Below are 27,623 nucleotides of genomic sequence, written 5' to 3'. Positions count from 1 at the left end.
GGGAGTCCAGTGCCCTTAAACACTATGCTGGTCCCAAAAGGTAAATATTATTATTTATCGATTATGCCTTAACAAAAGTCCCAACAATTTCATCAGACAGCACTAATATTTTGAGATACATTGATAAAAGAAAATACTGGAAAAATGGAAGAAACAAAATGAATATTAAAAAAGTGTTTGAAATGACTAAGAAGGGGATTTATTTGAATTTTATTATATTTCTGTTTGACCAGAAAGGGAGGGTACAGATTCATGGTAATTATGAAGTATAACATAAAAATAATTTGCCAGTTTCTTTTTGACATTGATCAAGTAGGTAACTATAATGAAATACTAAAGTTCAATCACTGATAAATATGTTGGTATATTCACAGAGGGAAATACAGATCCAAGTATATAATTGATCATGTTTATACAGAAATCAAGGCAGAGAGTGCAGAAGCTTCAGAGACTTAAGTCCCAAGGGATATCTGGTAAAATAAAATGCTATATTCCTTGTGTTCACCTACCACAATACCTGGTTATCTCAGGTAGGTTTCTGACTCTTTAAATTTAAATAATATAAGGGGTACAATCTTATCTTCGGGGGAAAAATTCAAATTTGTACAAATTATATTATACTTACTCAATTTTTAAATTATAACATAAAGGTGAAAATCATGCTTTAAAATTTTTTCCCCTCAGAACAGGAAGAATATGGTTGAACTTCTTAGTATCCACAAAATAATATTTTTAATTATTTTAACATATACCCACAACAGAGTATTTATTCTTTCTTTCTGCAATTAGATACATGAATTTAAAGAATTTTTTGTTAGTTTTATTTGAAAAATAATTGAGCTACAAATAACTTGTGCAAATTCAATTTCATGTGAACTTCATAAGATCTTTATTTACTTATGCCTAAAGACATTAACATCCTTCACCCAGAGTCTAATTCTCAATATCAACAAAGGGACATATACACCTTCACATTCATGATATGGACACATAAAAACACACCTACAGAAGGAAGGGAAGTCTCAAAATATTTTACCTCACGTCTCATTTTCATTTTTTAACATAGATGTTCATTTAAAAATGTAAAGAGATGTTGGTGTATGTGCTAAATATTGTTGTACTCACTTCTTCTTAGCACTTTATTTGACTGTTGAAGAGGCTTATTCCATGGCACCAGACCACTACCAAAAATAGATAATGTGCACTGTGGCGAAGCTATACAGATTTCTAGGAAGAAAGGGTCAATAATATTTATTTCCTGTCTCATCAAATTTGAAAGACAACACAGACCAAGAAGAGTATAATAATAATTATTATTATCATTAGTCAGTGATAAGCTTATTATTTTAAGGGCAAATATAATGGTTTTTCAAACCAATCATTTAATTTGAGGCACATAATTATTGGTAATATTTTTGTATCCATGTGAATGTTTTCAAGCATAGCAAATACTTAGTCCTGTTTCTTATATTCGGGTCTTGCTAAAATTGGTGTTTCTTTCATATTATTTATAAAACGTAATTAAATTTTAATACATTAAAATACGTTTACTTGTATAAGAAAAGTAAATCCCAGAGAAATGAAAGAACTTAAATAAAGTCACATACCTGATAAATGACACCTTGATTTAAACTAAAGTTTATCAACTGCCTGTGTCAGATACATTTTATTGTCAAATAAACACACTCTCTCTTTTTTTAAAATTTTTTTTCCTGGTTTTGTGTATATTTATTTTTTAAAAGCGTTCTACCATTCTTTTTTTGCTATAGGGTGTGTGCGCGCGCCAGAAAGACAGAGAGAAACAGAGAGACAGAAAACGAGAAATCACCCCCCCAGGGGAGATGGTCACGCCGCAATCCCTTCTCCTCTCGGGATCTTGGGCACACACGCACACGCACCTGGTGTGAGTTTAAGCCACCGGTTCCAGGACATGAACTGCAGTCAGCTATGTGGGAATTCAGTGACACAGCCATTATGCTAACTGCTGGTCCCAAGCATTTTATCATTCTTGAACATTAGATAATCTGCTTTTATATCTTTTATTGAACACACTCTCTCTTTAAAGAATGACCTTTTGTATGAGAATTTTTCAGAGAATAAAAAACAGAAGTATAAGACCAGTCATGTTTCTGGTTAAAGTGGCTGAATCCCATTCGGCCAATGATTGTTTGAGTCCTTGACCTGCAGTTTGAAAACTTGTTAGGCATGTGTAAAGGAGGGAGAAGAGAGAAGGGATTGTGGTGTGATTGTGCCCCATGGAGGGTGCTTTCTTGCTTTTTCTCACTCTCCCCCTCTTTGTCTTTTTCTTTCTCCCTGGTTCGTACACAACTGTCTGATAAATTTTGTTTTAAGTTATAAATAAATGGAGTTCTCTCTTAACAGATAATTTATTTATGTGCATAAGAATTAAACATATTTGTATTTTTTTATTATTTTCCCAAATGTTTAGATAAAATGAAAGAAGAATGGACGTGGGAAATTGCTCCTCTATTAGTGAATTCATTTTCTTGGGAATAACCAGTAAGCCTGGAATGAAAGTGACTCTATTTGTCCTATTTCTAGTTGTTTATCTTACTAACTTTCTGGCAAATCTGGGAATGATCATTTTGATAAGAATGGATGCCCAACTTCATACACCCATGTATTTCTTCCTCAGTCACCTCTCCTTCTGTGATCTCTGCTATTCCACTGCAATTGGCCCCAAGATGCTGGTGGACCTCTTGGCCAAGAAAAAATCCATTCCTTTCATTGGCTGTGCGCTGCAACTCTTCATTGCCTGTGCCTTTGTAGATTCAGAGTGTCTACTGCTGGCCGTGATGGCTTTTGATCGGTACAAGGCCATCAGCAACCCTTTGCTCTATTCAGCTAGCATGTCCATGAAGGTGTGCTCCATGCTCATGGTTGTGACTTACCTGATCGGAATGACAGATGCTGTGATATACACGACATTAGCCTTTCAGTTATGTTTCTGTGGGTCCAATGAGATTAATCATTTCTTCTGTGATTTGCCTCCTCTTTACCTCCTTTCCTGTTCTGATATACAGGTTAATGAGTTAGTGACATTCACCATTTTTGGTTTCATTGAACTGAGTTCCATTTTAGGAGTTCTCATTTCTTACTGCTACATCATCTTATCAGTCCTAAAGATCCATTCTGCTGAGGGGAGATTCAAAGCTTTCTCCACTTGTACCTCCCACTTAGTTGCTGTAGCAATTTTCCAGGGAACTGTGATTTTCATGTATTTCCGACCAAGTTCTTCCTACTCTTTAGATCAAGACAAATTGACTTCATTGTTTTACACCCTTGTGATTCCCATGTTGAACCCTCTGATATATAGTTTACGAAACAAGGATGTGAAAGAGGCCCTAGAAAAGCTGAAAAATAGAAGGTGGTTTTAAACACCAGTGTTACATATATGTATGCAAATATTGATAGTGGTCGTTTTTGTAAAATCATATCCCATGATACATGAGAAAAATTATGTCAAATAGTTCATTGTAATAAAATTACAATTGGTACTAATATTTTATCATAAGTAAATGTTGCCATTCCTTAAACATGCTATGGTTCATCATTTGTCTTCTATTAATGTATAGCATTCTCCTTTTGTAGAAATTTTCTTGATCCTTTCAATTTTAACAAATTTTTGTTCAATCTTTAATTCAGCATTATTTCAAATATATTATCATTTGATTGAGTGTTTTTTTTTTTTTGAGTACATTTGGGTGCCTTGTATTTCATAGCAAATTCAGTAATTTCTATAGTAATAATTAATTCAGCACTCAAATAATTTATAATAAGCAGCAAAACAATCCTGAAGTGAAAAGACTGAGGGGTACTCTTCAGAGCAAAAAGTCTAGGGACCAGCAGTTAGCGTAATGGCTATGTCACTGGGCTCCCACATAGTTGACCACAGTTCAAGTCCCGGACCCGGTGGCTTAAACTCACGGCAGGCGCGTGTGCGTGCGTGCCCAAGATCCGTAGAGGAGAATGGAGGAGAAGGGATTGTGGTGTGGCCATCCCCCCTGGGGGGTGATTTCCTGCTTTCTGTCTCTCTCTGTGGTCTGTCTGGCAAGCGCAAGCAATCTATAGCAAAAAAAAAAAAAAAAAAAAAAAACATCAAAAAAAAACAAGTTGCAAAAGAAAGAATTCTATAAATATTTGGTCACCGATTTGAAGTAGTAAATTGAGCATAGGAAATAATTATAAGCAGAGGGACAATAATTAAAAGAATTTCTGAGGTAGACAAGTCGGTGTCATTTTGGAAGTAAGAAAATTCTGCATGATTACGTTCTAAAGGATTCCAAGGGACAAGAATTTCTGAGGTAGACAAGTCCGTGTCATTTTGGAAGTAAGAAAATTCTGAATGATTACGTTCTAAAGGATTCCAAGGGACAATTGAAATTGCCCTAGCAGGCATGCTAGATCCCACATGGCTGAGTGCTGGGCTTGAATCCTGGATCCTATGACTTGAAAAACATGTTTGGACATATGTGTACATGCCTAAAATCCTGAGAAGAGAATGGGGAAGAGATTGTGACATGGTCTTCCCCCCTGCAGGGATGGGGCAGTGCTTTCTCATTTTTTATCTTTCTTTGTCTGTTTCTCTCTGAAGAGCACATGTGCTCTTTGACAATTTTTTTAAAAAAGGAAATACCCTGGTCAAGTATGTCTGTATCTTGTGATTATCACTTATCAACTCTATAACTCTATATAACCCTATTTCAGACAGAAATAGTCAGTACATATTGAGTGGGAATATACAGTGTTTATTTATTTTTATTTTTTTATTTTTGGAGAGATTTTCTCGATAGGGCAAGTGTGCTCGCCAGACAGACAGAGAGAGACATAGAGACAGAAAACGAGAAATCACCCCCCAGGGAGGATGGTCACGCCACAATCCCTTCTCCTCCATTCTTCCCTCGGGATCTTGGGCATGCACGCACACATGCCCAGCGTGAGTTTTAAGCCACCGGGTCCAGGAAGCGAACCACGGTCGACTACGTGGGAGTCCAGCGACATAGCCATTACGCCAACTGCTGGTTCCCTACAGTGTTTATTTTTCAAAGCCTGCCTCTTATAAATAGCATTCTCTATATTCATTCACTTTGAATCAAATATTAGTGTATCATTTTTTTCTTATGATTTAGTAATATTTCATAGTGTATTTGTGCTGTGGTTTTTCTTTTCTTTTTCTGTTTTTAAGAGGTTTCTGCCTTAGAGCACATACACATGCCAGCAAGAGATACAGACTGAGAGGGAAACCTCTATTCATTCTCCTCCATTTTCCTCCTGGGATTGTGGGAAGGGAAACATAGTGCTCAGCATGGTTTTCAAGCCAGGATCTGAACCACAGTTGGCCATGTGGGAGTCCAGTGAGCAATGTAACCACTATGTCATCTGCTGACATGTGTGCCATAGCCTTTCAACCTAGTCATCAGGTTTTGTACGCTTAAGCTGATTCCATATCTTGACTATTATGGATAATGCTGCTATTAACATGGATGTGCAAGTGTCGTTCTGTTTCCTATTCTTATGGTTGATACTAAAGAATAGAATTTCTAGGTCAACTAGTAGTTATATTTGCAAGTTTTTAAGGAACTTCTATATAGTTTTCCATAGAAGTTGTACTAAATTACATTCCCACCAGCAAGATAAGAGGATTCCCTTTTCACCACAGCCTCACAGCATTTGTCATTCTTTGTGGGTTTTTTTTTTTTTTTTTTTGAGAGGTTTTTTGCTATAGGGCACATGCGCTCGCCAGACAGACAGAGAGAGACATAGAGACAGAAAGCAAGAAATCACCCCCCCAGGGGGGATGGTCACGCCTCAATCCCTTCTCCTCCATTCTCCTCTCAGGATCTTGGGCACGCACGCACATGCGCCCGGCATGAGTTTTTAGCCACCGGGTCCGGGACGTGAACCACGGTCAACTACGTGGGAGTCCAGCGACATAGCCATTACGCTAACTGCTGGCTCCCCATTTTTTGTGTTTTTGATCCTAGTCATTCTGAGGTTAAATGAAAACTTGTCGTGGTTTTAATTTGTATTACCTATACGACAAGAGACTATAAACATTTTTTCATATGTCTTTTGGCCATTTGCAAGTCTTCAATGGAGAGCTGTCTATTCAGTTCATTTGCCTATTTGTTTTTCTTTTTTTGGGGGGAAGTTTTTAGCTATAGGGCGCGTGCGCTCACCGGAAAGACAGAGAGAGACAGAGAGACAGAAAGCGAGAAATCACCCTCCAGGGGAGATGGCCACGTCGCAATCCCTTCTCCTCCATTCTCTTCTTGGGATCTTGGGCATGCACGCACGTGCACCCGGTGTAAGTTTAAGCCACCAGGTCCAGGACTCGAACTGCAGTCGACTACATGGAAGTAAACAACATAGCCATTTCACTTACTGCTGGTCCAATTTGCCTATTTTTTAAAATTGGAATATTCATTTATGGGTGAGCTGTTTGAGTTTCCTATATATTCTGGTTATCAATCCCTTGTGTTGGAATAATGTGCAAATATTTTCTCCCATTTTGAGATTGTTTGTTCACTCTAATTATAATTGATTCCTTTGCTATGAAGAAGCATTTTAGCTTGATGTAATCCCACTTGTTTAGTTTTGGGATTATTGCCTGTGTTTTAGGGGTCTTATTTAAGAAATAGTTTCCTAATCCAATGTCTTAAAGAGTTTTCCCAAAGTTTTCTATCAATAGTTTTATAGTTTGAGGCTTTACATTTAAATCATTGATTGTTTTTGAACTGATACTCATTAATGGTAAGAAACAGGGATCCAGTTTTATTTTTCTGCAGGTGAATATTCAGTTTCCCCAGCACCATTTGCTGATAAAGCTTTCTTTTTAAAATGCATTGTTTTGTACACTTTGTCAAAGACATGCAGGCTGTACGATATGGGGCTTATTTCTGAATTCTCTATTCTGTTTCATTGGTGGATGTTTCTATTTTTATGTCAATACCATCTTGTCTTCATTATCACTACTTTGTAATATATGTTAAATTCAGGCAGTGAGATGTCTCCTTCTTTATTCTTTTTGCACAGTATTGCCTTGATGTTACAGTGTCTTTTATGAGCCTAGACAAATTTTATAATTGTTTTCTTCTATTTTGATGAAAAATGTCACTGACGACTGGTTGAAATTACATTGACTATATAAATTAATTTGGGTAGAACTGACAGTTTGATTATATTGGCTCTTCTAACTCAAAAACATGTGATGTCTTTCCATTTTTTTATATTATACTCAATTTCATTTTTCATTTTTTCATAGTTTTCCTTGTGAAGATCTTTCACCTCTAAGTTAGGTTTATTTTTAAGTATCTTATTTGGTTTGCGGCTATCATGATTATTATTATTGGTTTCCTCAATTCCGTCTTGGTTTGTTCATTCTTTTTTTTTTTTTTTTTGCTATAGGGCATGTGCGCTCGCCAGACAGAGAGAGACATAGAGACAGAAAGCGAGAAATCACCCCCCAGAGGGGATGGTCACGTCGCAATCCCTTCTCCTCCATTCTCCTCTCGGGATCTTGGGCATGCATGCACACGGGCCCGGCGTGAGTTTTAAGCCACCGGGTCCAGGACGCGAACCGTGGTTGACTATGTGGGAGTCCAGCGACATAGCCATTACGCTAACTGCTGGTTCCCTTGGTTTGTTCATTCTTGATGTATAAAAATGCTATAGATTGGGGCCAGCAGGTGGAACAATGGCAACATCACTGGATTCGCACGTGACAGACAATGGTTTGAGTTTCCAACCTAGTGACTTGAAAATCATGGTGGGTGAATATGTGTGCATGCCTGAGATCCCTGGAAGAAAATGAAGGAGAAGGGATTGTAGCATGGCCATCTCCCCTGGGGCATGATTTCTCACTTTCCCTCTCACTGTCTCCCTCTCTCTCTCCAGGGAGCACATGTGCCCTAAGGCAAAAACCTCTTAAAAATAAATAATAATTTTAAAAAGCTATATATTTTTGTATAATGATTTTGTATCCTGCTTTTTTACTGAATTCATTTATTACTTCCAGGAGGATTTATTTATTTGCTTGTTTGTTTAGGGGATTCTTTGGGATTTTCTATGTATATAATCATATCATCTACAAATAGGGACAGTTTAGCCTCTTTTCTTATCAAATGTCTTTTATTTTGCTCCTGTGTCTGATTCCATTGGTTAGGACTTTCAGCACTATGTCGAAAAGGAGTGGAGAACTGGACAGGTTTGGCTGTTACAGATTTTAATGGGAAAGTTTTCAGCTTTCCCCTATTCACTATGATGTTCTCAGTGGGTCTGTTTAACATGTCTGTTTTTGTGCTAAGGAATATTATTTGTACCTCTATTTTTCTAAGTGTTTTGATATGAAGATAGGTTGTATTTTATCAAATATTTCTTACTTACATCTATAGATATGATTATATGATTTTTACCTTTCTTTCTGTTGATATGATGTATTACAACTTTTGTTTTGCATATGTTGAATGATCTTTGCATCCCAGGGATAAAGCCTACCTGGTTGTGGTGAATTATCTTCTTAATGTGCTCTTACATTTGGTTTGCTAAAATCTTGTTGAGAATATTTCATCAGGGATTTTGGTCTGTACTTTTCTTTGTTATTGTTGTTATTGTTATGTCCTTGTCTAGTTTTGGTATTAAGGTGAAAGAATCTGTATAGAATTGGTTTGGGAGGGTTCTTTCCTTTTGAATCTTTGGAAATATTTGAAGAGAACTGGGGTTAGCTCTTCTTTAAAAGTTTTGTAAAATTCAGAAGTGAAGCAATCTATCTGGACCTCGACTTTTCTTGATTGGGAGGCTATTTCTGATTCACCACTGTTTATTGGCCTGTTCAGACTTTCTATTGATCCTGATTAATCTTAGGTAACTTGTGTGTGTCTAGAAACTTGTGCATCTCATCTAGGTTTTCTAGTTTGTTCATACATAGTTGCTCATAGTAGTCTCATGATTTTCTGTATTTCTGGGTTATTGGTTTTAATATAATCAAGTTTGTTACAATTTTATCTGATTCCTTTCCCTTTTTAATTTTTTTTTTCTTTTTGGAGTGTTTTTGTTGTTGTTGTTGTTGTTTTTTGCTACAGGGCACGTGTGCTCTCCAGAAAGAGAGAGACAGAGAGACAGAAAGCAAGAAACCACCCCCCAGTGGGAATGCCACACCACAATCCCTTTTCCCCTATTCTCCCCTCAGGATCTTGGGCACACACGCACACGCACCTGGCATGAGTTTAAACCACTGGGTCTGGGACTCGAACTGCGGTCGACTACATGGGAGTCCAGTGACATAGCCATTATGCTAACTGCTGATCCCGCTTTTTAAAATTTTTTTGATCCGTCTAGCTAATGGTTTGCCAGTTTTGCTTATCCTCTCAAAAAAAAAAAAAAAAAAACAGTTTTTTTGTGTCATTCATTCATATGTGTGTAACTCTTTTATTCTTTACTTCATTTATTATTGGCTCTAGCCTTTACTATTTTTTTTCTTCTGTTTGTTTTTCCTTTTCCAGTTCTTTGAGATGCAATTTTGTTATTTATTTCCCACCTTTCTGTTTTTTTTTTTTTCTTGTGAGTCCTAATACCTATGAACTTCCCTCTTATGATTGCTTTCTCTGTGCCCCAAAGATTATGAAGCATAGTATGTTTATTATTGCTGGTGTCAATGAAATTTTTAATTTTGGTCTTTATTTCTTCAGTAGTTTGAAAGTCGTTCAAGAATAGTTTGTCTGAGTTCCATGTTTTTGTGTATTTTCAAGGGCTCTTGCTATTGTTGATTTCAAGTTTAATTCTACTGTGGTCAGAGAATATGCTGGATATAGTTTCCATACTTTTAACTTTCTAGAGGCTTGTTTTGTGGCCTATTTTGTCAATTTTTAAAAAAATATTCCATGTGGAGATGATAGAAAAAATGTATTTTGTATTTGTTATGTAGAATTCTCTATGTCTGTCAGGTCTACTTGGTTTATCCTATCAATTAATTCCAGTGTCTCTTTATTTTTTGTCTAGATGACCTGTCTAGTTGTGAGAGTGGGATGTTGAAATGCTGAAATAGTAGTATGTTTCAGTTCATATCTCCTTTTATATCTAGCAATCCTTTTACATATTTGGGTGACTTGGCATTGGATGCATAAATATTTGTGATTTTTACATCTTTTTATTAAATTCATCCTTTTACAATCATATAATGTCTTTGTCTCTTTTTATCCTCCTAAAGTCTATTTTGTCTGAATCAGTATCATGACATGAGCCTTTTTATTTTCTGTTTGCAATAAAGTTTTCCAGCCCTTCACTTTCAGTCTTTGTATATCTTTGTCAATGAGGTGTGTTTCTTGTATGCAACATATGGAGGATTCCTTATTTTTTATCCATTGAGCCAATCTGTGTCTTTTAGTTGGAGAATTTAATCCATTAACATCTGATGTTATTATTGATATTTGTGGATTTACCCCTGTCAATTGGCACTGTTTTCTATTTCCTAATTGTTTTGTGTTCTTTTACTTGAATTATCACCCCCTAGTTTTCTAGGTGCTTATTTCTCTTTCTCATTTAAAGTATAATCTTGCCAGATATAGCACTCTTGGGTAAAATTAATTTTCTTTGAGAATTTTAGATATGTCTTCCCATTATTTTCTTGCCTTTATTTCTTCAGCTGGGAGGTAAGATATTAGTTTAATGGGATAATTTTGATTTTAGAATATTTTCTTTGTCTTTGATTTTCACAAGTTTGGCCATGTGTCTTGAAACAAATCTTCTTATATTAAATTTATTTAGTGGTCTTTGTATTTCTTGGATTTAGATTACTGTATATCACTATAAATTTGGGGAGTTTTCAGCTAATAGATTATAAAAGAGATTTTTTTAAGCCTTTACCTATCTCTTCACCTTCTGGAATACTCCTTATGTGACTATTTGTCTGTTTATTGGTATCTAGAATTTCTCATATGTTGACCTCATTTTTCTATTCTTATTAATTGCTTGGACTAAGTCAGATATTTTGTCTTCATGGTTAGAAATTCTTTCTTCTGCATGGTCTAATCTGCTTTTACTGGAAGATTTGATTTCCTGAATCATAATCTTTATCTCCAAAAGTTCTGTTTGAGTTTTTTCAGGGTATCTGTCTCTATGAAATTTCTCCTTCAAGGCATAGAGAGATTTTCTTAACTCCTAGAATTTGTTGTCTCTTTTCTTCTGCATCTCATTAAGCTTAAGTATAAATATTCTAAATTCTTTTCCCAATATGTTGGTGATTTCTTGTCTTTTATTCATTGTTGATGAGTTATTGTGTTCCTTTGGAGGGAAATATTTCTTGATTTTCTCATATTTCTTGAAGTTCTGCTGTGATTTTTAGTTATCTGGTGATATACTCACTACTTGCTATTTCTTTGGATTAGGTTTATGTAGCTGTGTGCACCTATGCTTCTTTTTGATGTGAATTTAGTTTTGTACTAGTTTCTGATATCTACTGTGAGTCGCATTGTGCTATCCAAAGTGGGACTTTGGGGTACAGATTAATGGAAAAGAGTTTACCTCTTTTTCACTGGTGTGAGTCTGAGAGAGAATTCTTCCAGGGCCTCACACTGCTCAGATGTTTGATTCCTGTATTACCAGACTTCTCAGGTTGCTATATGGCAAGGGATTGAGCTGGGAAACAAGAAAGCAGAGGTGGTATCTGACGAGGCTCTAGGTGACCCTGCTTTCTCTTTGATCCTTCTCACTCTGTGGCTGCAGAACTAGAATGGGGGTCTTGAAAGCTGAGACAGCCCCTCCTCACACACTGCTATAGCTTTTAAGAAGATAAATAAGACCCTGACATTTAAAAGAAAGTGGACAAATATGGAAGACTAACTACTGAGTAAAGCGAGCCTAAGTATGAGAGAGAAATATTGTATGACCCATTTAATATATACCAAATTTCCATACTCTGTTGCAGAAACTGATAGTTTGGAAGACATAGAACTATGGAGAATAGTTGTCGATACTAGAAACAGTGTGGGAAGAAGGTGGGAGGTAGAGGTAAACAAGAGAAAGGGAATTGAGGGAAAAAAAAAAGAGAGGCAAGCCTTTTAAAGGATACAGAAATGGAGGATTATCTGTTGATAATAACGTGTATACTAATATCTTTAATTGAACTGATGTGCAGTGAAAATTTATATTACAAGCTGTAGTGATATATGAAATAAATTTTAAAATAATAATAAAGAAGATTCATAAAATGATAATAGATACCAGGTTAATAATGAATCCACAAAGGCACGGATGCCAATTACTTAAGGAATAAAAAAAAATCACCTGTGTATGTTCTGGATATTTGCCTTTCTCATCTATATTTTTCTGCTCTAATTCTCTGGAGGCTAAAGCACTGAATCAGCTGGTTGAGAAAACACAAATATGGCCATATATCGGGTCGTTGGAATAGTCATGATGCATTATTGCATAGAAAAATGCAAAAATTTCCCAAGGACCCAATAGTTGAAGGCCCATATAAAAGAGACTCTAATTATAGAATTTAAAAACCCTTACTATCTTAGCATTTCTAGCTTCCATTGTGAAAAGTCCTTGTGTAAAAACATTCCAAAGTATAATTAATACCCAAGAAGGCTCATCTTATTTCAAGGTGGCATATGATATAATGGGACCTGTTAGAAGAAGGCATTATGAAGAATTCTAGATAAAAGACTTTATTAATTTCCACTGGTATCATAGTTCCTCAATTAACCCACACTCTTATGTAGTTGTGATCTATGAGCACTTTTATAGTTTGTTTCTCCATATACTGAAATCCTAACCCCCAATGTGATGATACTAAGAGGTAGGGATGTGAGGAGGTGATAAATTTATAAGGTCAGAACCTTCACAAGTGAGATCAGTGCCCTTATAAAACAATGTATTTCTAGGCCAGCTGGAGGTAAGGTGATCCAAGAGCTAGGTTCCACATAGCTGATTTTGTAATTGGAGTCCTGGACTTGGTAGTTTGAAAATTATATCATGCTCATGTGTGTGTATGCCCAGAATCCTGAGAGGAGAATGGAAGAGAAGGGATTACAACATGGCCATCCCTATGTTGGGGGAGGAGGATTGCTGATTTCTCACATTGTTTCCTCTGGTAGTTTAAACTTAATAAATATTTGTCCCAAAATAGGATAGACTGATTTTTAAAATGCACATGATCTCTGTAACTATGAAAGTAAAGAATGTATAATCGGGGCATGGTGGCACTCACCCTATGGCAAAAAAACAATAGAGGCTAGAGGATTGCAGCATCGAGTATGTATAATCAATTACTAGAAACATTGAAAAATTTATGATTAAACTAGGAAATTAGGCTAATGACATGCAAGAGTATTTTTTTTCTCTGGATTTTTCTGTGAAAAGTCAGTAAAAGCTGGAATGAAGATAATTTAATCTATCTTATCTTGTGAAATTTAGCCCTAATTACTCTCTTTTCTTTCAATCTCTTTAATTAGTGACAAACGGTATTTCTAGCTAAGACATTATAAATGTGTGTGTGTGTGTGTGTGTGTGTGTGTGTGTGTGTGATAGGTCAATTCCTTTGCTATTTTTCCTTATCTTTCTAAACAGTGATATTACTAAACATAGCCTAACCAGTGATGACAGATTAGGATATATGTGAACAGTGTCAACAATGAGCTGCATACTGTTGAAAAACTGATTAGAAAAATATTTTAACACAAGACGAATAAGTTCACTAAGCTAATAAGCACATGGCTATAGACAAATAAGTTCACTAAGCTAATAAGCACATGGCTATTTCTTAATAGACACTCCATTTAACTGCTCTTGAAATCCTATGTGGAACTATTCTATGAACTGGAGATAGAATGACAATAAATTGGTTTGAATTTCTATTCTCAATTTACAGTAATTGTGATCTTTAACTTTTCCTTTTTGGCCTCAGTTGTCCAGCTATCAGAAAAGGAGCCTGGGCTGGAAAATCTTTATTATGTTCCCTGGCTATATATTATTCTATCATGCACATACCCCTTCTATCTTTGGTGATGTTAAAAATATGCCATGGGATTAGAACATATTCATATAAAAGTGCTATATTGTATTTCTCGCCCAATTTAATGTGAATGACTTTAATAATGATGATAGCTAGACAGTATGAGTTTAGGAGCCCTGATTCCATTAAGCTGTACCCAGTTATCTTTATTTTCTTTCATGTCGGCACATTGCTTGATCAGCATACATGTAATCGATGTGTAATTTTATGGGCTACAGAATGTTTTTCCTTTATTTTCTTTCATGTCAGCACATTGCTTTATCAGCATACATGTAATCAATGTGTAATTTTATGGGCTACAGAATGTTTTTTAAGTCCTGTATATAGTCTGTAATAATTAAATAAAAATATACTCATATTCTTCTCCCATGTAATTGACCGCAGTTCGTGTCCCAGACCTGGTGGCTTAAAACTCACACCAGGCACGTGTGTGTGCATGCCCAAGATCCCGAGAGGAGAATGGAGGAGAAGGGATTGCAGAATGGCCATCCCCTCTGGGGGGTGATTTCTTGCTTTCTGTCTCTCTGTCTCTCCCTGTCTGTCTGGTGAGCGCATGCCCCCTGTAGCAAAAACCTCTCAAAAAAAAAAAAAAAAAAAAAAAAAAAAGAAAGAAAAGAAAATAATCTATCCCTTTAGAGTGAACAGGTAGAAAGCATGTAGAAAACTTTGAGAGTCTGGTAATGTTCTGTTTCATGGTGTAGATGCTGATTTTACAGGTATTTAAATATTTCTTGAGATTTCATGTAGTTGTATTCTTATTATTTTAGTATTTTGTAAATTTGTATTACACATTAAAGGTCTACCAACAGTAAAATCTATGCACTATAAGACTCTAATCATTTTCAAAAATTTAATTACTATAATTTTTTATATCTCAGGTAATGTTTTGTATAGAATAGTGGTCCACATGTTTTTGTAAAATAAATGGTGCATCGTCTATGGAATATTACAGTGAATATTTATCCCTTTTTGTTATCAAAATTGCTGATTTTTAATGGTCTACCAACAGTAAAATCTATGCACTATAAGACTCTAATCATTTTCAAAAATTTAATTACTATAATTTTTTATATCTCAGGTAATGTTTTGTATAGAATAGTGGTCCACATGTTTTTGTAAAATAAATGGTGCATCGTCTATGGAATATTACAGTGAATATTTATCCCTTTTTGTTATCAAAATTGCTGATTTTTTTTTTTTATGAAGCAAAGATGTCTTATTCAATGCACAGGGACTTTCAATATTATCTTCTGAAAAAAGGAAAGCTTAGTGAACTTAGTTCTCCTTGGGAGAAGTATCATACCCTGAATATATTCATATTGCTTCATGACTTATAATCAAACAACTATTGGGACCAGCAGTTAGTGTAATGGCTATGTCGCTGGACTCCCATGTAGTCGACCATGGTTCGAGTCCCACGCCCAGTGGCTTAAACTCACGCTGAGCTCATGTGCATGCGTGCCCAAGATCCTGAGAGGAAAATGGAGAAGGGATTGTGGCGTGGCCATCCCCCCTGGCGAGGTTAATTTCTCACTGTCTGTTTCTCTGTCTTTCTGGTGAGCGCACGCACCCTATAGCAAAAATTTCTCTCCCTCCAAGAAAAAAAGAAAAGTCAAATCAAACAACTATTTTCTGAAAGTAAGAGTTCATAAGCAGACAGTTGTTTATATATAGTATTATGTTTAGGGATAGTAGTGACAATAGAGAAGTTCTTTACATACAGAGTTTAAAATTTTCAATTGTTTAGCTCTAAGGGCTTGAATGCCACCGAAATCATTTTCTCCCATGATTTAAGAAAGCTATCTTTTTTTTTTTTTTTTTGGAGGGGTTTTTTTTACCTATAGGGCGCGTGAGCTCACCAGACAGACACAGAGAGACAGAGAGACAGAAAGAGAGAAATCACCCCCCAGGGGGGATGGTCACGCTGCAATCCCTTCTCCTCCATTCTCCTCTCGGGATCTTGGCACGCACGCACATGCACCTGGCGTGAGTTTTAAGCCACCGACCGGGTCTGGGACGTGAACCGCAGTCGACTATGTGGGAGTTCAGCGACATAGACATTACGCTAACTGCTGGTTCCCAAGAAAGCTATCTTGAATTAAATGCGAATTCATTTAGGAATTTAACTATCTAAGTGTTAATACTGTAGCCATTCAAGCTCAGAATTGTAATGGATAGGATCAGAGGGAAGTTAGTCTAACTGGCTTGCATGAGCAGTCATGATTAGAATCTAAATTTGAGTCCTTCCTAAGCAGCACAATCTAAAGAGATTTACTATCTCTGGAGACAGGGAATCTCACCTGATAGGAAAACAGATTTGGATCAAGAATTATTCCTATTCCTTCAAATATGCACGAGAGAAGTAGGTGATGACACCAATGAGTTTAAGCCAGCAGGTCCAGACTTTAACCACAGTTGATCCATGAGTTCAGAGACATAGCCATTATACCAACTGCTGGTCCCAGATACTTCTTGCTTTTTACTTACTTCATCTGCTTAAGTTTGTGATGTCTAAACACTGGGTAAAGCTTTTATTTCTAGTATATTTCTTGCTGCCATCATAAAATCTTTTATGAAAACATTTTAGAATACAAGTAAAGGCCAAATGAGCAATGATGGGACACTGTGACAGGTTATAGAAAAACAGGTTATTGAGGGAACCAGCAGTTAGCGTAATGGCTATGTCGCTGGACTCCCACGTAGTCACCCGCGGTTCGCATCCCAGACCCGGTGGCTTAAAACTCACGCCGGGTGCGTGTGCGTGCGTGCCCAAGATCCCGAGAGGAGAATGGAGGAGAAGGCATTGCGGCATGACCATCCCCCCTGGGGGGTGATTTCTCGCTTTCTGTCTCTATGTCTCTCTCTGTCTGTCTGGCAAGTGCACGCACCCTATAGCGAAAACCTCTCAACAACAACAAAAAAAACCTCTAGTAATTTCTTATGCACAATACATTTTCAAACTATGTTTGTAAAATTAATAAAGTACACAAGTCTCATGGAACATTTAAATAAACAGGAGGCTGGGTAGTGCGTGAATACAAAATGTGATGCTACGTCAGGTAGACCCACATAAGAAGGTTCCCGGTTCATGTCAAGGTCTCTCTGAGTATGCCAGGCACAGATATACCCAGGATCCAGGCCTGGTTAAGGCTGGGAGTAGATGACTCGTTGGCACTGGGAATGCTATCTCTCTGTCACTCTTGCTCATGGAAGAAATAATCACTGCAACTTTAATTTTGAAAGTGTACTTTATTTGGAGCCAGTAGGTGCTGTGGTGGTTAAGGTGCTGGGTTCCCACATGGCCAATTACAATTTCAGTCCTGGTCCCAGCATCTTGAAAAATCAGGCCTCGGGACCAGCAGTTAGCGTAATGGCTATGTCGCTGGACTCCCACGTAGTCGACCGTGGTTGCGTCCTGGACCCTGTGGCTTGAAACTCATGCCGGGCTCATGTGCATGTGAGCCCAAGATCCCGAGAGAATGGAGGAGAAGGCATTGCGGCGTGGCCATCCCCCCTGGGGGGTGATTTCTCGCTTTCTGTCTCTCTGTCTCTCTCTGTTTGTCTGGTGAGCGCACACGCCCTATAGCGAAAAAAAAAAACCTCAAAAAAAACCAAAAAACTATCAGGCCTCATGCATTCCCCAAATCCCAGGCGAATGGAGTAGAAGACTGCAACTAGCCATCCCCTCTGGGGGTGGGGTGGGGTGATTTCTCATTTTCTCACTGTCTCTCTCTGGAATGAGCTGGCACACTATGACAAAAACCTTAAAAAAAAAAAAAAAAGGAGAAGAAAATATTTTATTCCATAATTATCCTTGGGACCAGCAGGTGGCATAGTTTTTAAGGTACTAGACTCCCACATGGGTTTAAGTCCCAAACCCAGTGGCTTGAAACTCATGCTGGGCACATGTGCATGCATGCCCAAAATCTCAAGAGGAGAATGAAGAGGAAGGGATTGTGGCTGGCAGGCCTGGGGTGAGACGAGGGTGATTTCTCACAATCTCACTTTCTGTCTCTCTGGTGAGTGCATGCACCCTATAGCAAAAATCTCTCTCCCCCCAAGATTAATAAATAATTATCCTTTATGTAATAAAAAAATGTGTCACATTGTTTATGAATGAGATATTTGCAATCAGACACTGCTTTTCCCATTTGCAATGAGAAAATATTAATGAACCTGCTTTTTCTTGGTCTCAGGATCATGAAGTGAATATTTTTGATACTGGCCAATGAGTCAGGACTAGGCAGCCATTTTCTGAAGGAAGGCTTTTATAAGTAGGCAGTTGCTTATGTATCATGTTTAGGGACACCAATGACATCAGAAAAGCCAGTGAGACACAGCTGATTTTGTTGTGGTTCCACAGTTGTCTTTGACGTCTTGAATTTTACCTTAAGTTTTCTCCCCAAATTGGAAAAAGAAAAGGCCATTTTCTGCTAAAATACAATTCTGTTTGGAGGTAATTTAAATTTTCCAATTTGAGGCAAGATATTTCTACTCAATATTTGGTATTAGTGGAGAGTGGGATTGAGACTACATGCTCTGGAGGGAAGCTCTTGTTATAAGGTTAAAATCGGGGTCCTGCTTAAACAGTGTAGCTTGAGGATGTTTGTCATCCCTGGAGACTGAGAAGTACCTGAGAGAGATGTAAGTTTGGAAAGAAATCAGAAGATATCTAAGGATGATATCACCTCCTCTAAATATGCACCAGAGAAATAGATAATGGTAGCAGAGCTCTTGGGAAACACAAACATCTCATTTTTCTACATTTACCTGATAGAAAATTACTGGTAATTAGGTAGTTTGAGCTTTGTCTCAACAATATCTCCCATGGGAATACATTGGGTATTCGGTATTTTAGTGTTGGGATCATTACACAAAACAATGACAGTAAAATATAAACTATATATATATATATTCTACTGAACTTCACTTGAGTATTCCAACTTTATAGAAAACAAGGAGAAACTCCATAACATCAAACAAAAATAACAACAACAAAAAAAAAACCCTATGACTGTTGATTCCAGGGAGGAGGATTATGAAAGAAATATTTAAGTACTGGAATAATTCAAATACTGGAATCCCTCAACAGTCACGTATCTTATACATTTTCCTGGTTTTTGCTTTTCACAAGTTTTGTATAAAACTATTTGTAGTATTAAACTAGCTACTTTAAGACTCAAGAACAGTTCATTCACATACATATTATACATTTACTTGAAATAACAGTTAACAGTGAATATTTGAAGATAACATAGCAACCTATGCTTGTAAGTATACATTATAAAATATCCCTCAGTAGGTGGCTAATGGGAGGAATACCCCAAGGTTGACATCTTTCAGGGGCACTATTTTATTTTTTATCTACTTCCTAAAATTGTGTAATGCAATGGTCCTCCTTATCACTTTCCATTAACAGCAAAATTAGCAACGTTCAAGTGTCTAGGAGACCTAAGGAAAACAAGTAGCTCCCAATGTGGCCACCCTTCCCACTTTTTCCTTTCTGTTCTCAGTCACTGTTTGTAAGTAGAAGTGGGACTTGAATGACCTCAGAGGAGTCTATGACTCACTAATTTTGTAAATTTTCAAACATCACTTTAACATAAACACACTATAACATCCTATGATTTTATTTAAGAGATTTTTTTTTTTTCAGAGATTTTTGCTATAGGACATGTGGGCTTGCCAGAAAGACAGAGATACAGGAAACAAGAAATCCTCCCTGGGGGTATGGCCATGCCACAATCTCTTCTCCTCTCGGGATTTTGGGTACACATATGCACCCACCCAGCATGAGTTTTAAGCCACTGGGTCTAAGATTTGAATTGTCGTAGACTATGTGGGAATCCAGTGACATAACCATTATGCCATCTGCTGGCCCAAGAAAGTCTTTTTAAAGACAAATCTGTCTTATTACATTTTATTTAGGAATCTACTGTGAACAATTCCTATGGATTTGAAAAAACTTAATGTCTATGAAACTCAAGAAGTTTGTATGTCGACTCTGGGTTTCAGCATCATATGATGAGTTTGCTAGAGAAAATTCAGAACATACAAGACAATTTATAACACTATGTGGTAATAATTAGATAATATAAAAGACATGATTATGATAAGAAGGCCAAAACTGCCCTAATTTAAGATCAAACTTCCTTGTTTTTAAATGATATTGGATAAACTAAATAATGTACATCAATAGAAATAAATGCATTATCTCAAATAATAGTATTTATGTACATATAAAGTGCGTTTTTTTCTGACATCATTTTTGGTGCAAAATTAGAATTCTGAGGGCTGGCAGGTGGCATGGTGGTTAAGGCACTGGACTCCCATATGGGACCGCAATTTGAGTCCTTGTTTTTTCACTTTCCCTTTCTCTTTCTCTTTCTGTACCTTTCTGGTAAAATTAAAAGATAATACTAGTAAATAAATAATTATTTTAAAAAAGATAAATTAGAATTCTGACACTTCTATCTAGAAAATAAAACCTGGCTATCTTTTATTTTATTTTATTTTTTTTGGAGAGGTTTTTGCTATAGGGTGCGTGTGCTCGCCAGACAGAAAGAGACATAGAGACAGAAAGCGAGAAATCACTCCCCAGGGGGGGATGTCCATGCCGCAATCCCTTCTCCTCCATTCTCCTCTCGGGATCTTGGGCACGCACACACACGCGCCCAGCGTGAGTTTTAAGCTACCAGGTCCAGGACGTGAACTGCGGTCGACTATGTGGGAGTCCAGCGACATAGCCATTACACTAACTGCTGGTTCCCAAACCTGGCTATCTTTTGGCAGTGTGATTATGATTAGTTTTGCTGCCTTTACTAAAACTTTTATTTTGTGAATATATTTAAAGAAGAATGCTAATATGTGTATGTCTAAGTACGTGAAGGGGGGATTGTCCATTTGTTTTGTACATTATGCAGTTAAAATGCAATGCCTCTGTAGAGACTGAACTGGAAATATAAATGCTGATTGACCAGAGTCATTTTATTATTGCTAATTAGGTTATAATATTTGGCATTAAGCTAGATAGAAACAAAAGAATATTTTTGAAAAAGATTCATATTTTCTTCTCAGTCACCCTACATTTCTGAAACATTGAGTGTTAAATATTCCCTTATTCCTAAGAGACCAAGGTTTCCACCCTCAGGGACCATGCAGAGAGATGGTTATATAATCTAAGTCAGTCAGTGGATAATGTTGAACTATCCTGCAGACAGAACTGGATCTAATAGAATCAGCAGTCCAGGTCAGGTACTAATATTCTTTTGTTCATTTGTTTTTCTGATTGAATAACATACTTCATTGGTTCTTCTATCTTATCTACTAAAAGCATGCTATAAATTTAAAGGATATTATGAAATATAATTCAGACATTTATTTTAATTAAATAAAATTATTTATTATTTTAATGGCACACGCATAGCTGAAAAATGCAATAAAATGTTAGTATGGGTCATAGAGGTAGTCAGATGTTAGTTATCATTTTTTAAACTCTTACCTATATTTTACATATTTTAATAAGTTCTTACAAAGGAAATAATTATTTCTAAAGGTGTGTCTATATGGATAGATATTTGAATATTTTTACCCCAAGGTTTGGAATTTGCACCCTGATCATTATACCATTATTCAGATGTCATCCTTTTTCTGTTCTTCATCTACCTTCAACTCCAATTTTCTTCTTTCACTGCAGAATCAAGAGGGATGGGTATATTATATAAGATATAATTGATTTGGATAAAATATAACAGTGAGACCTAGAAATCAATTGACCTCAAGGATCACTGAGTTTTGTAATGAAAGACCAGTGTATTTCAGAAGTATATATAAAAAATAAAATTAAAAAAACTATTACAATTCAATTTGTAGGGAACTGGTATGAGTTCAGAAACAGATCTCTTCGAGGTAGCAGGCTTGTGGACATGGGCATTTTTATCATGTACCTTGCCCATCTGATTGGTGAATGGATTCTAGTTGATTAGGTTAGAGAGGGGCACACATTAAACCACACTCTTTTTCTTGCCTCTCTGTCACTTGTGCTGTCAACAACCAACATAGGACTAGTAGGTTGGGAGAAGTTCAGGGAAGAAACACTTAGCAGACTCTAAAATATAAAGTTCTCTGCTGAAAATTATATAGATGGTACTATCCTTGGCTCAATTGCCACTGCAAAAATACTTTGAAGAACCATGTAGTGCACTGCGGAGATGTACAATAAATGGACATAAGAAATCATAAAATATTGCGCTGTTGGAAAAGTCATGATGCATTTCTGCATGGAAAAACATAGAAAATATATCATGACTTTTCCTACAACCCAATAAATAAATTTTAAAAAAGAAAATGTTCTCATCTCCCCTAAGCAACAGCAACTTTCTGAGGGGGGGCATGTTAACTCTGGCATATTCTTGTCTGTCCACTTTGATTTCTTGGTCATGGAGACCCTTCCAACCACTTCTGAAGCAATGATCACTGCTTCAGTGGATGCTGAACCATAGACTATCTCAGTGCTGGTGACGATGGAATGCAGGCTTGTGTACCAAAGCTGGATGAGACCTGAGGGTTAATGGGGAAGTGGAGGAATATTACATCTAGAAACCCACCACAGCTCTGCTGCTCCATGATTCTGAATGGTGAGGGGAAAATAATGGGTTATAGTAATGACCTACACTTCTCACTTTATTATGCCTTTCTACATCTATTTTTGAAATCTGTAAGATAGAACTGCAAAAGCCATTGTAAGTTCTGTGTAGGTTGTATGGAAATAGTATGATTTAATTTGGATGAAACTGTGCTGCAACTTCTGTAAAATGTTTTTTAATTGTAAGAAATATTATTACCATAATCAGTTTTATTTAAGTTAAATCATGTACATTTCGTTTATTTTATCATTATTTTTTAGAGGTTTTTACCTTTGGGCATGTGCCTATTATTTTTTAGAGGTTTTTACCTTTGGGTGTGTGCACTTGCTGGAGAGAGAGACAGAGACAATGACAGGGAAAGTGAGAAACCACCTCCCGGAGAGATGGCCACATCGCAATCTGTTCTCCTCCATTCTCCTCCTGGAATCTTGGGCTGCACACACATACACCCAGGATGAGTTTCAAACCACCAGGTCTGGGATGCCAACCATGGTAAGTCATGTAGGAGTCCAGGAGCATAACCACTAAGCTTTCTGCTGATCCCAAATTAGGCACGTTTTAGGTAGCAGCAGTTGCTTTTGAACAATTATGACTTTTGAAAATTACTAAATACATTCAATATCTTTTCTATGATTTTCTCAATTATTATTATTATTATTCTAATTATTTTTAAAACAGTCAATCACTATTTCTCATTTTGCTTCAAATAAGATATTTAATTATTAACATAGATAATGCTAACCTCTGCTTCTATTTTCTTCTTTCACAGCCAGAGATTTCCAGATCTGAGAGATGCCTGTTGAGAACTGGACTGTGTTCACAGACTTTGTGTTATTAGGACTTTCTGACAGACAGGATGTGCAGTACGGGCTCTTTGCACTCTTCCTCCTGGTTTATGGTCTAACCGTGATTGCCAATCTAGGGATGGTCCTGCTGATCAAAATGGACACTAGACTTCACACACCCATGTATTATTTCTTGAGCAATCTGTCTTTCTGTGATATCTGCTATTCTTCCACTGTATCTCCCAAAATGTTGACTGATTTTTTATCGAAGGAAAAGAGGATTCCATATGATTTATGTGCCATTCAGATGTACCTGTTTGGAGCCTTTGCAGATGTGGAATGTCTCATGTTGGCTATCATGGCCTATGATCGTTATGTAGCCATCTGCAATCCACTTCTTTATACCATTACTATGTCCAGGAGACTTTGTAGCCAGCTAGTGGCTGTTGCCTATTTTATAGGCTTGGTGGATTCTGCAATCCACACCTGCTGCACATTTCGATTATCATTCTGCAATTCCAATGTCATCAATCACTTTTTCTGTGACATCCCACCCTTGCTGGCTCTCTCTTGCTCAGATACATCCATCAATGAGATAGTGATGTTCACTTTCATTGGCTGTGTTGTAGGGTGCAGCATTGCCACGGTTCTTCTCTCTTACAGCTACATCATAACTACCATCCTTACAATGAACTCAGCAGAGGGCAGACACAAAGCCTTCTCCACATGTGCCTCCCACTTAATGGCTGTAGCCATCTTTCATGGCACACTCCTGTTCATGTACTTCCGACCCAGCTCAAGTTACTCGATGGACACAGACAAAATGGCCTCTGTTTTTTATACTGTTGTCATCCCTATGCTAAACCCACTAATTTATAGCTTAAGGAACAAGGATGTAAAAGGTGCTCTGAAAAAAGCTGTCAGCGTTAGATTGTCTTCTGGATAAAACCCTGTTTCCCATTTAAAAACATTCAATGATTAAAGTTCACATATTTTGACATAGTTTCCTGTAGTCTCACCAATACAATCTTCAATGAATTTTCCATGATTTATTTATCACTGTGCTTAAATTGGGTGTAATGAGCAAGAATTGCTTTCTTAGTCTCAATTCTAAACTAAGGAGGAGTAGAAATAGGTTCATTGTGTTGCTTTTCAGAGTCCTTTTGTACATGTCTTCTCTGTTCATGAATATCTCTCAGCAAGATATCATGGGTTATAGAAAACACTCTTTTTGTAGAATTGACAAATCTCATTAAGTTTCCAATCTAATAAAAAGTGGGCTTAATAAATACAGTTGCTCTGCCAGAGGGAATTTTATAGAATTGCACCCACCTGGTTTTTGTCATTCCTATGTACTAATATCACCCAATAATTGTCTGTCATAACATGCAGAAGTCAATGAGTAATAAGTAAATAAATGAGAATAAATAAAACATGTCTTGAAAGAAAGTGGATGAATATGGAAGATTTATTGCTGAGTGAAGCAAGTCAGGCCATGAAACAGAGTCATTGTATGTCTCAACATAAACCAACTGTCTACACTCTATGGTAGAGACTGAAAGACTGGAGGACATAAACACATAGAAAATTGTTATGAACAGTGGGGACAAAGTGGAAGGATAGTGGGAGAGGGGAAGAGTGTAGGTAGAGAAATTGGGGAAAAGATGGAGATGTAAGACATTTGTGGGACATATATATGGTTTGTTGACTATTGATGATCTCAAGTATAATATTCTCAACTCACCTGCTGTGTGGCGTATATCATGTTGAGTACAATATCTTTACAGTCTAAATGATGTATAATAATTGAATGTATTAATAATAGTAAAAAAGGATATAAAAATATCCTATTAAAAAAACCTTGTACTTGGCTTATGCTCAAATTTTTATAAAAAGAAGACCCTTACCTATCTTGTTAATCATTATTTTTTCTTTATTATTTATATCTTTTAGTTGTAGGAGTGTAATTTTTGTTATTTTTATGTTACAAATCAATAACTATCCCCTGTAAAATTGGTGTAAGAAGGAGATTTCTAAACTTAATTAAAAAAAAGATTCTTCCCTTTTATTTTATTCTGGTATGTTCATCTTAGATAATAATCCACCTGGGCATCTTGTTTTTTAGCTTAGGCAGAAATATGATAGGAGGAAAAAGAATCACTTGATGAAAAGAACTCCTCTTCCTGGACCCTCTCTATTCCTTATCCATTTGCCCCAACGATATCAGCAGAAGTTCCTAGGATCAGCAGTCTCATATTTTATTGCACCTCAAAGTTAAAATCAGCCTTTGGACCTCCTTTCTTGCCTTTACCCTGGAGAACAGATATGTCCTGTTGACATCCATGCAGCAACTGCCCTGGTGGAAATCGGCAAGGACCTGGACCTTTTCCAAAGGCTATTGGAAAACAGGAATCCATCCCCCTTGATGAGCTCATGCATTATACCATGCTAATATTTTAATTAGAGTAAAAACACCCTAAATGCCCAATTGACACAGATTAATTTGTAAGAATAAGTAATGACATAAATATGTATTCAGTGAGAATTTAAAAAAAGCAAGTAGGATTTAACTTAGAGCTCCATTTATAATGGTTTATAAAGTCTCTCTGTATCTGTGAAGTAAACTGGAACTCTACTATAAACAAAATGTTAACAACGATCATCTCTGAGTGGTTGACCATTAGGTAATTCTATAACACATGTCGATATTTTAATTATGTTACTTGTTCTCTTTTTCTTACCATAATTACTTATCAATTAATGCAGTAATTAAAAAAATGACCTCAGACTCTTAAGTGTATTCTTTTTATTTTTGATTGTCGTTATGAAAGGAACACATTGGCAATTTTATCTGGTCCCGTGAGAACAGAGTAAAGGGTTGTACAAGGCTTTTCATCTGATTTCTCTTCTCTAGCTTTAGATGCATTTTATTCATAAAATGCACTGAATGTTATACACCACAAAACATCCCAGAAATAATTCATTAATAACATGCAGTTTAAAGCAGGATATTTCTTTTGCATAACTAATTGAACAGTTTTAAAAACAAAAATATTTTACTATCTCTTAAACATTTATTTTCTTCAGTTACCTCAAATAATCTATTTGTAGTTCATAGAATATATTTCTTATCACAACCTCTCAATTACCTTTTCACAACTCAATATATTTTATTAAATGTGTTAAACATCTATAGCTATACAAATCTATAGACAAGTATATGTGAAAACTATCTGTTGATGACAATGTATATGGTAATTTTCTATGACTGGACTAGCATACTGTGTATTCATGCTGAAAAATTTCATTTTATATGTTGTAAAAATAGGCAGTGATTGAATGTAAAAAATAGGAAAAGAAACTAAACATGATTGTGCTAAAATTAACTTCACTGCCCATTTTCCACATATGTGTCCTTATCAATTATTTTTTTTTTACTTTTTTCCTTTAAAGAAAATGATTTAATAGTCCTCATCCATTGTCAGCAATCCATGATTTTTTTTTTAAATTTTAAGAAAATGACAAGAATGATAGAAAGTTTAAGATATTAAATTGCAATTCGGTCTGAAGCAGACATAGGTCCAAATCTGTACACTATCACTGACTTGTTACCTTTGTGACTTTAGTCAAATCATTCAACCTGGACAGGCTTGAAATTCCTATTTTAAACTTAGGCTTAATGTGTGCATTATAATATATTACCTAATAGATTGTCCAGAAAGTCATGACATACTTTTCTGGGATTATTTTTCCTATGTAAAAATGTGTCATAACTTTCTGAAGAACCCAATATCTCCATCAGATACATATGCATATATATATATATATATATGTGAGTGTGTGTGTGTATGTGTGTGTGTGTGTAAATATATAGATATTCACCTGAGATAGGTAAGATAAAGAAATTACATGCTTGGTGTCAAATAAAGGAATGGTATCATTCATGTCATCATGTCATAAAACAGAGTCTCCACGCTCCATCTTCTGTCTTTTCTAGAACCTCTCACCTACTTGATCATATTCCATTGCAGGTCCCACCTCGGGCCATATCTGTAGCTCTTTGCTGTCTTGTAACTCATTTTTTTCTAATTCTTCTGCACTTCTGGTTGGAACTAAGTAGAGATGTTTTATGGCTAAACACCCAACGCACACCACTTA

General features: G+C 36.3%; 2 protein-coding genes across 2 annotated transcripts; both read left to right on the top strand.

Moving 5' to 3' along the window:
* Nucleotides 1–2,462: 2,462 nt before the first annotated feature.
* Nucleotides 2,463–3,398, top strand: LOC102485378 (olfactory receptor 5W2). The gene has a single exon (XM_006157897.2). The coding sequence runs from the start codon at nucleotides 2,466–2,468 to the stop codon at nucleotides 3,396–3,398; it is 933 nt and encodes a 310-aa protein (XP_006157959.1). The 5' UTR covers nucleotides 2,463–2,465.
* A 20,074-nt stretch (nucleotides 3,399–23,472) lies between these two features.
* Nucleotides 23,473–24,411, top strand: LOC102467953 (olfactory receptor 5W2). Its single transcript, XM_006157931.1, has one exon. The coding sequence runs from the start codon at nucleotides 23,473–23,475 to the stop codon at nucleotides 24,409–24,411; it is 939 nt and encodes a 312-aa protein (XP_006157993.1).
* Nucleotides 24,412–27,623: the final 3,212 nt, after the last annotated feature.

The sequence above is a fragment of the Tupaia chinensis genome, unplaced genomic scaffold (genome assembly GCF_000334495.1).
Source record: "Tupaia chinensis unplaced genomic scaffold, TupChi_1.0 Scaffold000564_1, whole genome shotgun sequence".
Lineage (NCBI taxonomy): Eukaryota > Metazoa > Chordata > Mammalia > Scandentia > Tupaiidae > Tupaia > Tupaia belangeri.
Note: the sequence above shows the minus strand (reverse complement) of the source record. Positions and strands in the feature narration are given on the sequence as shown.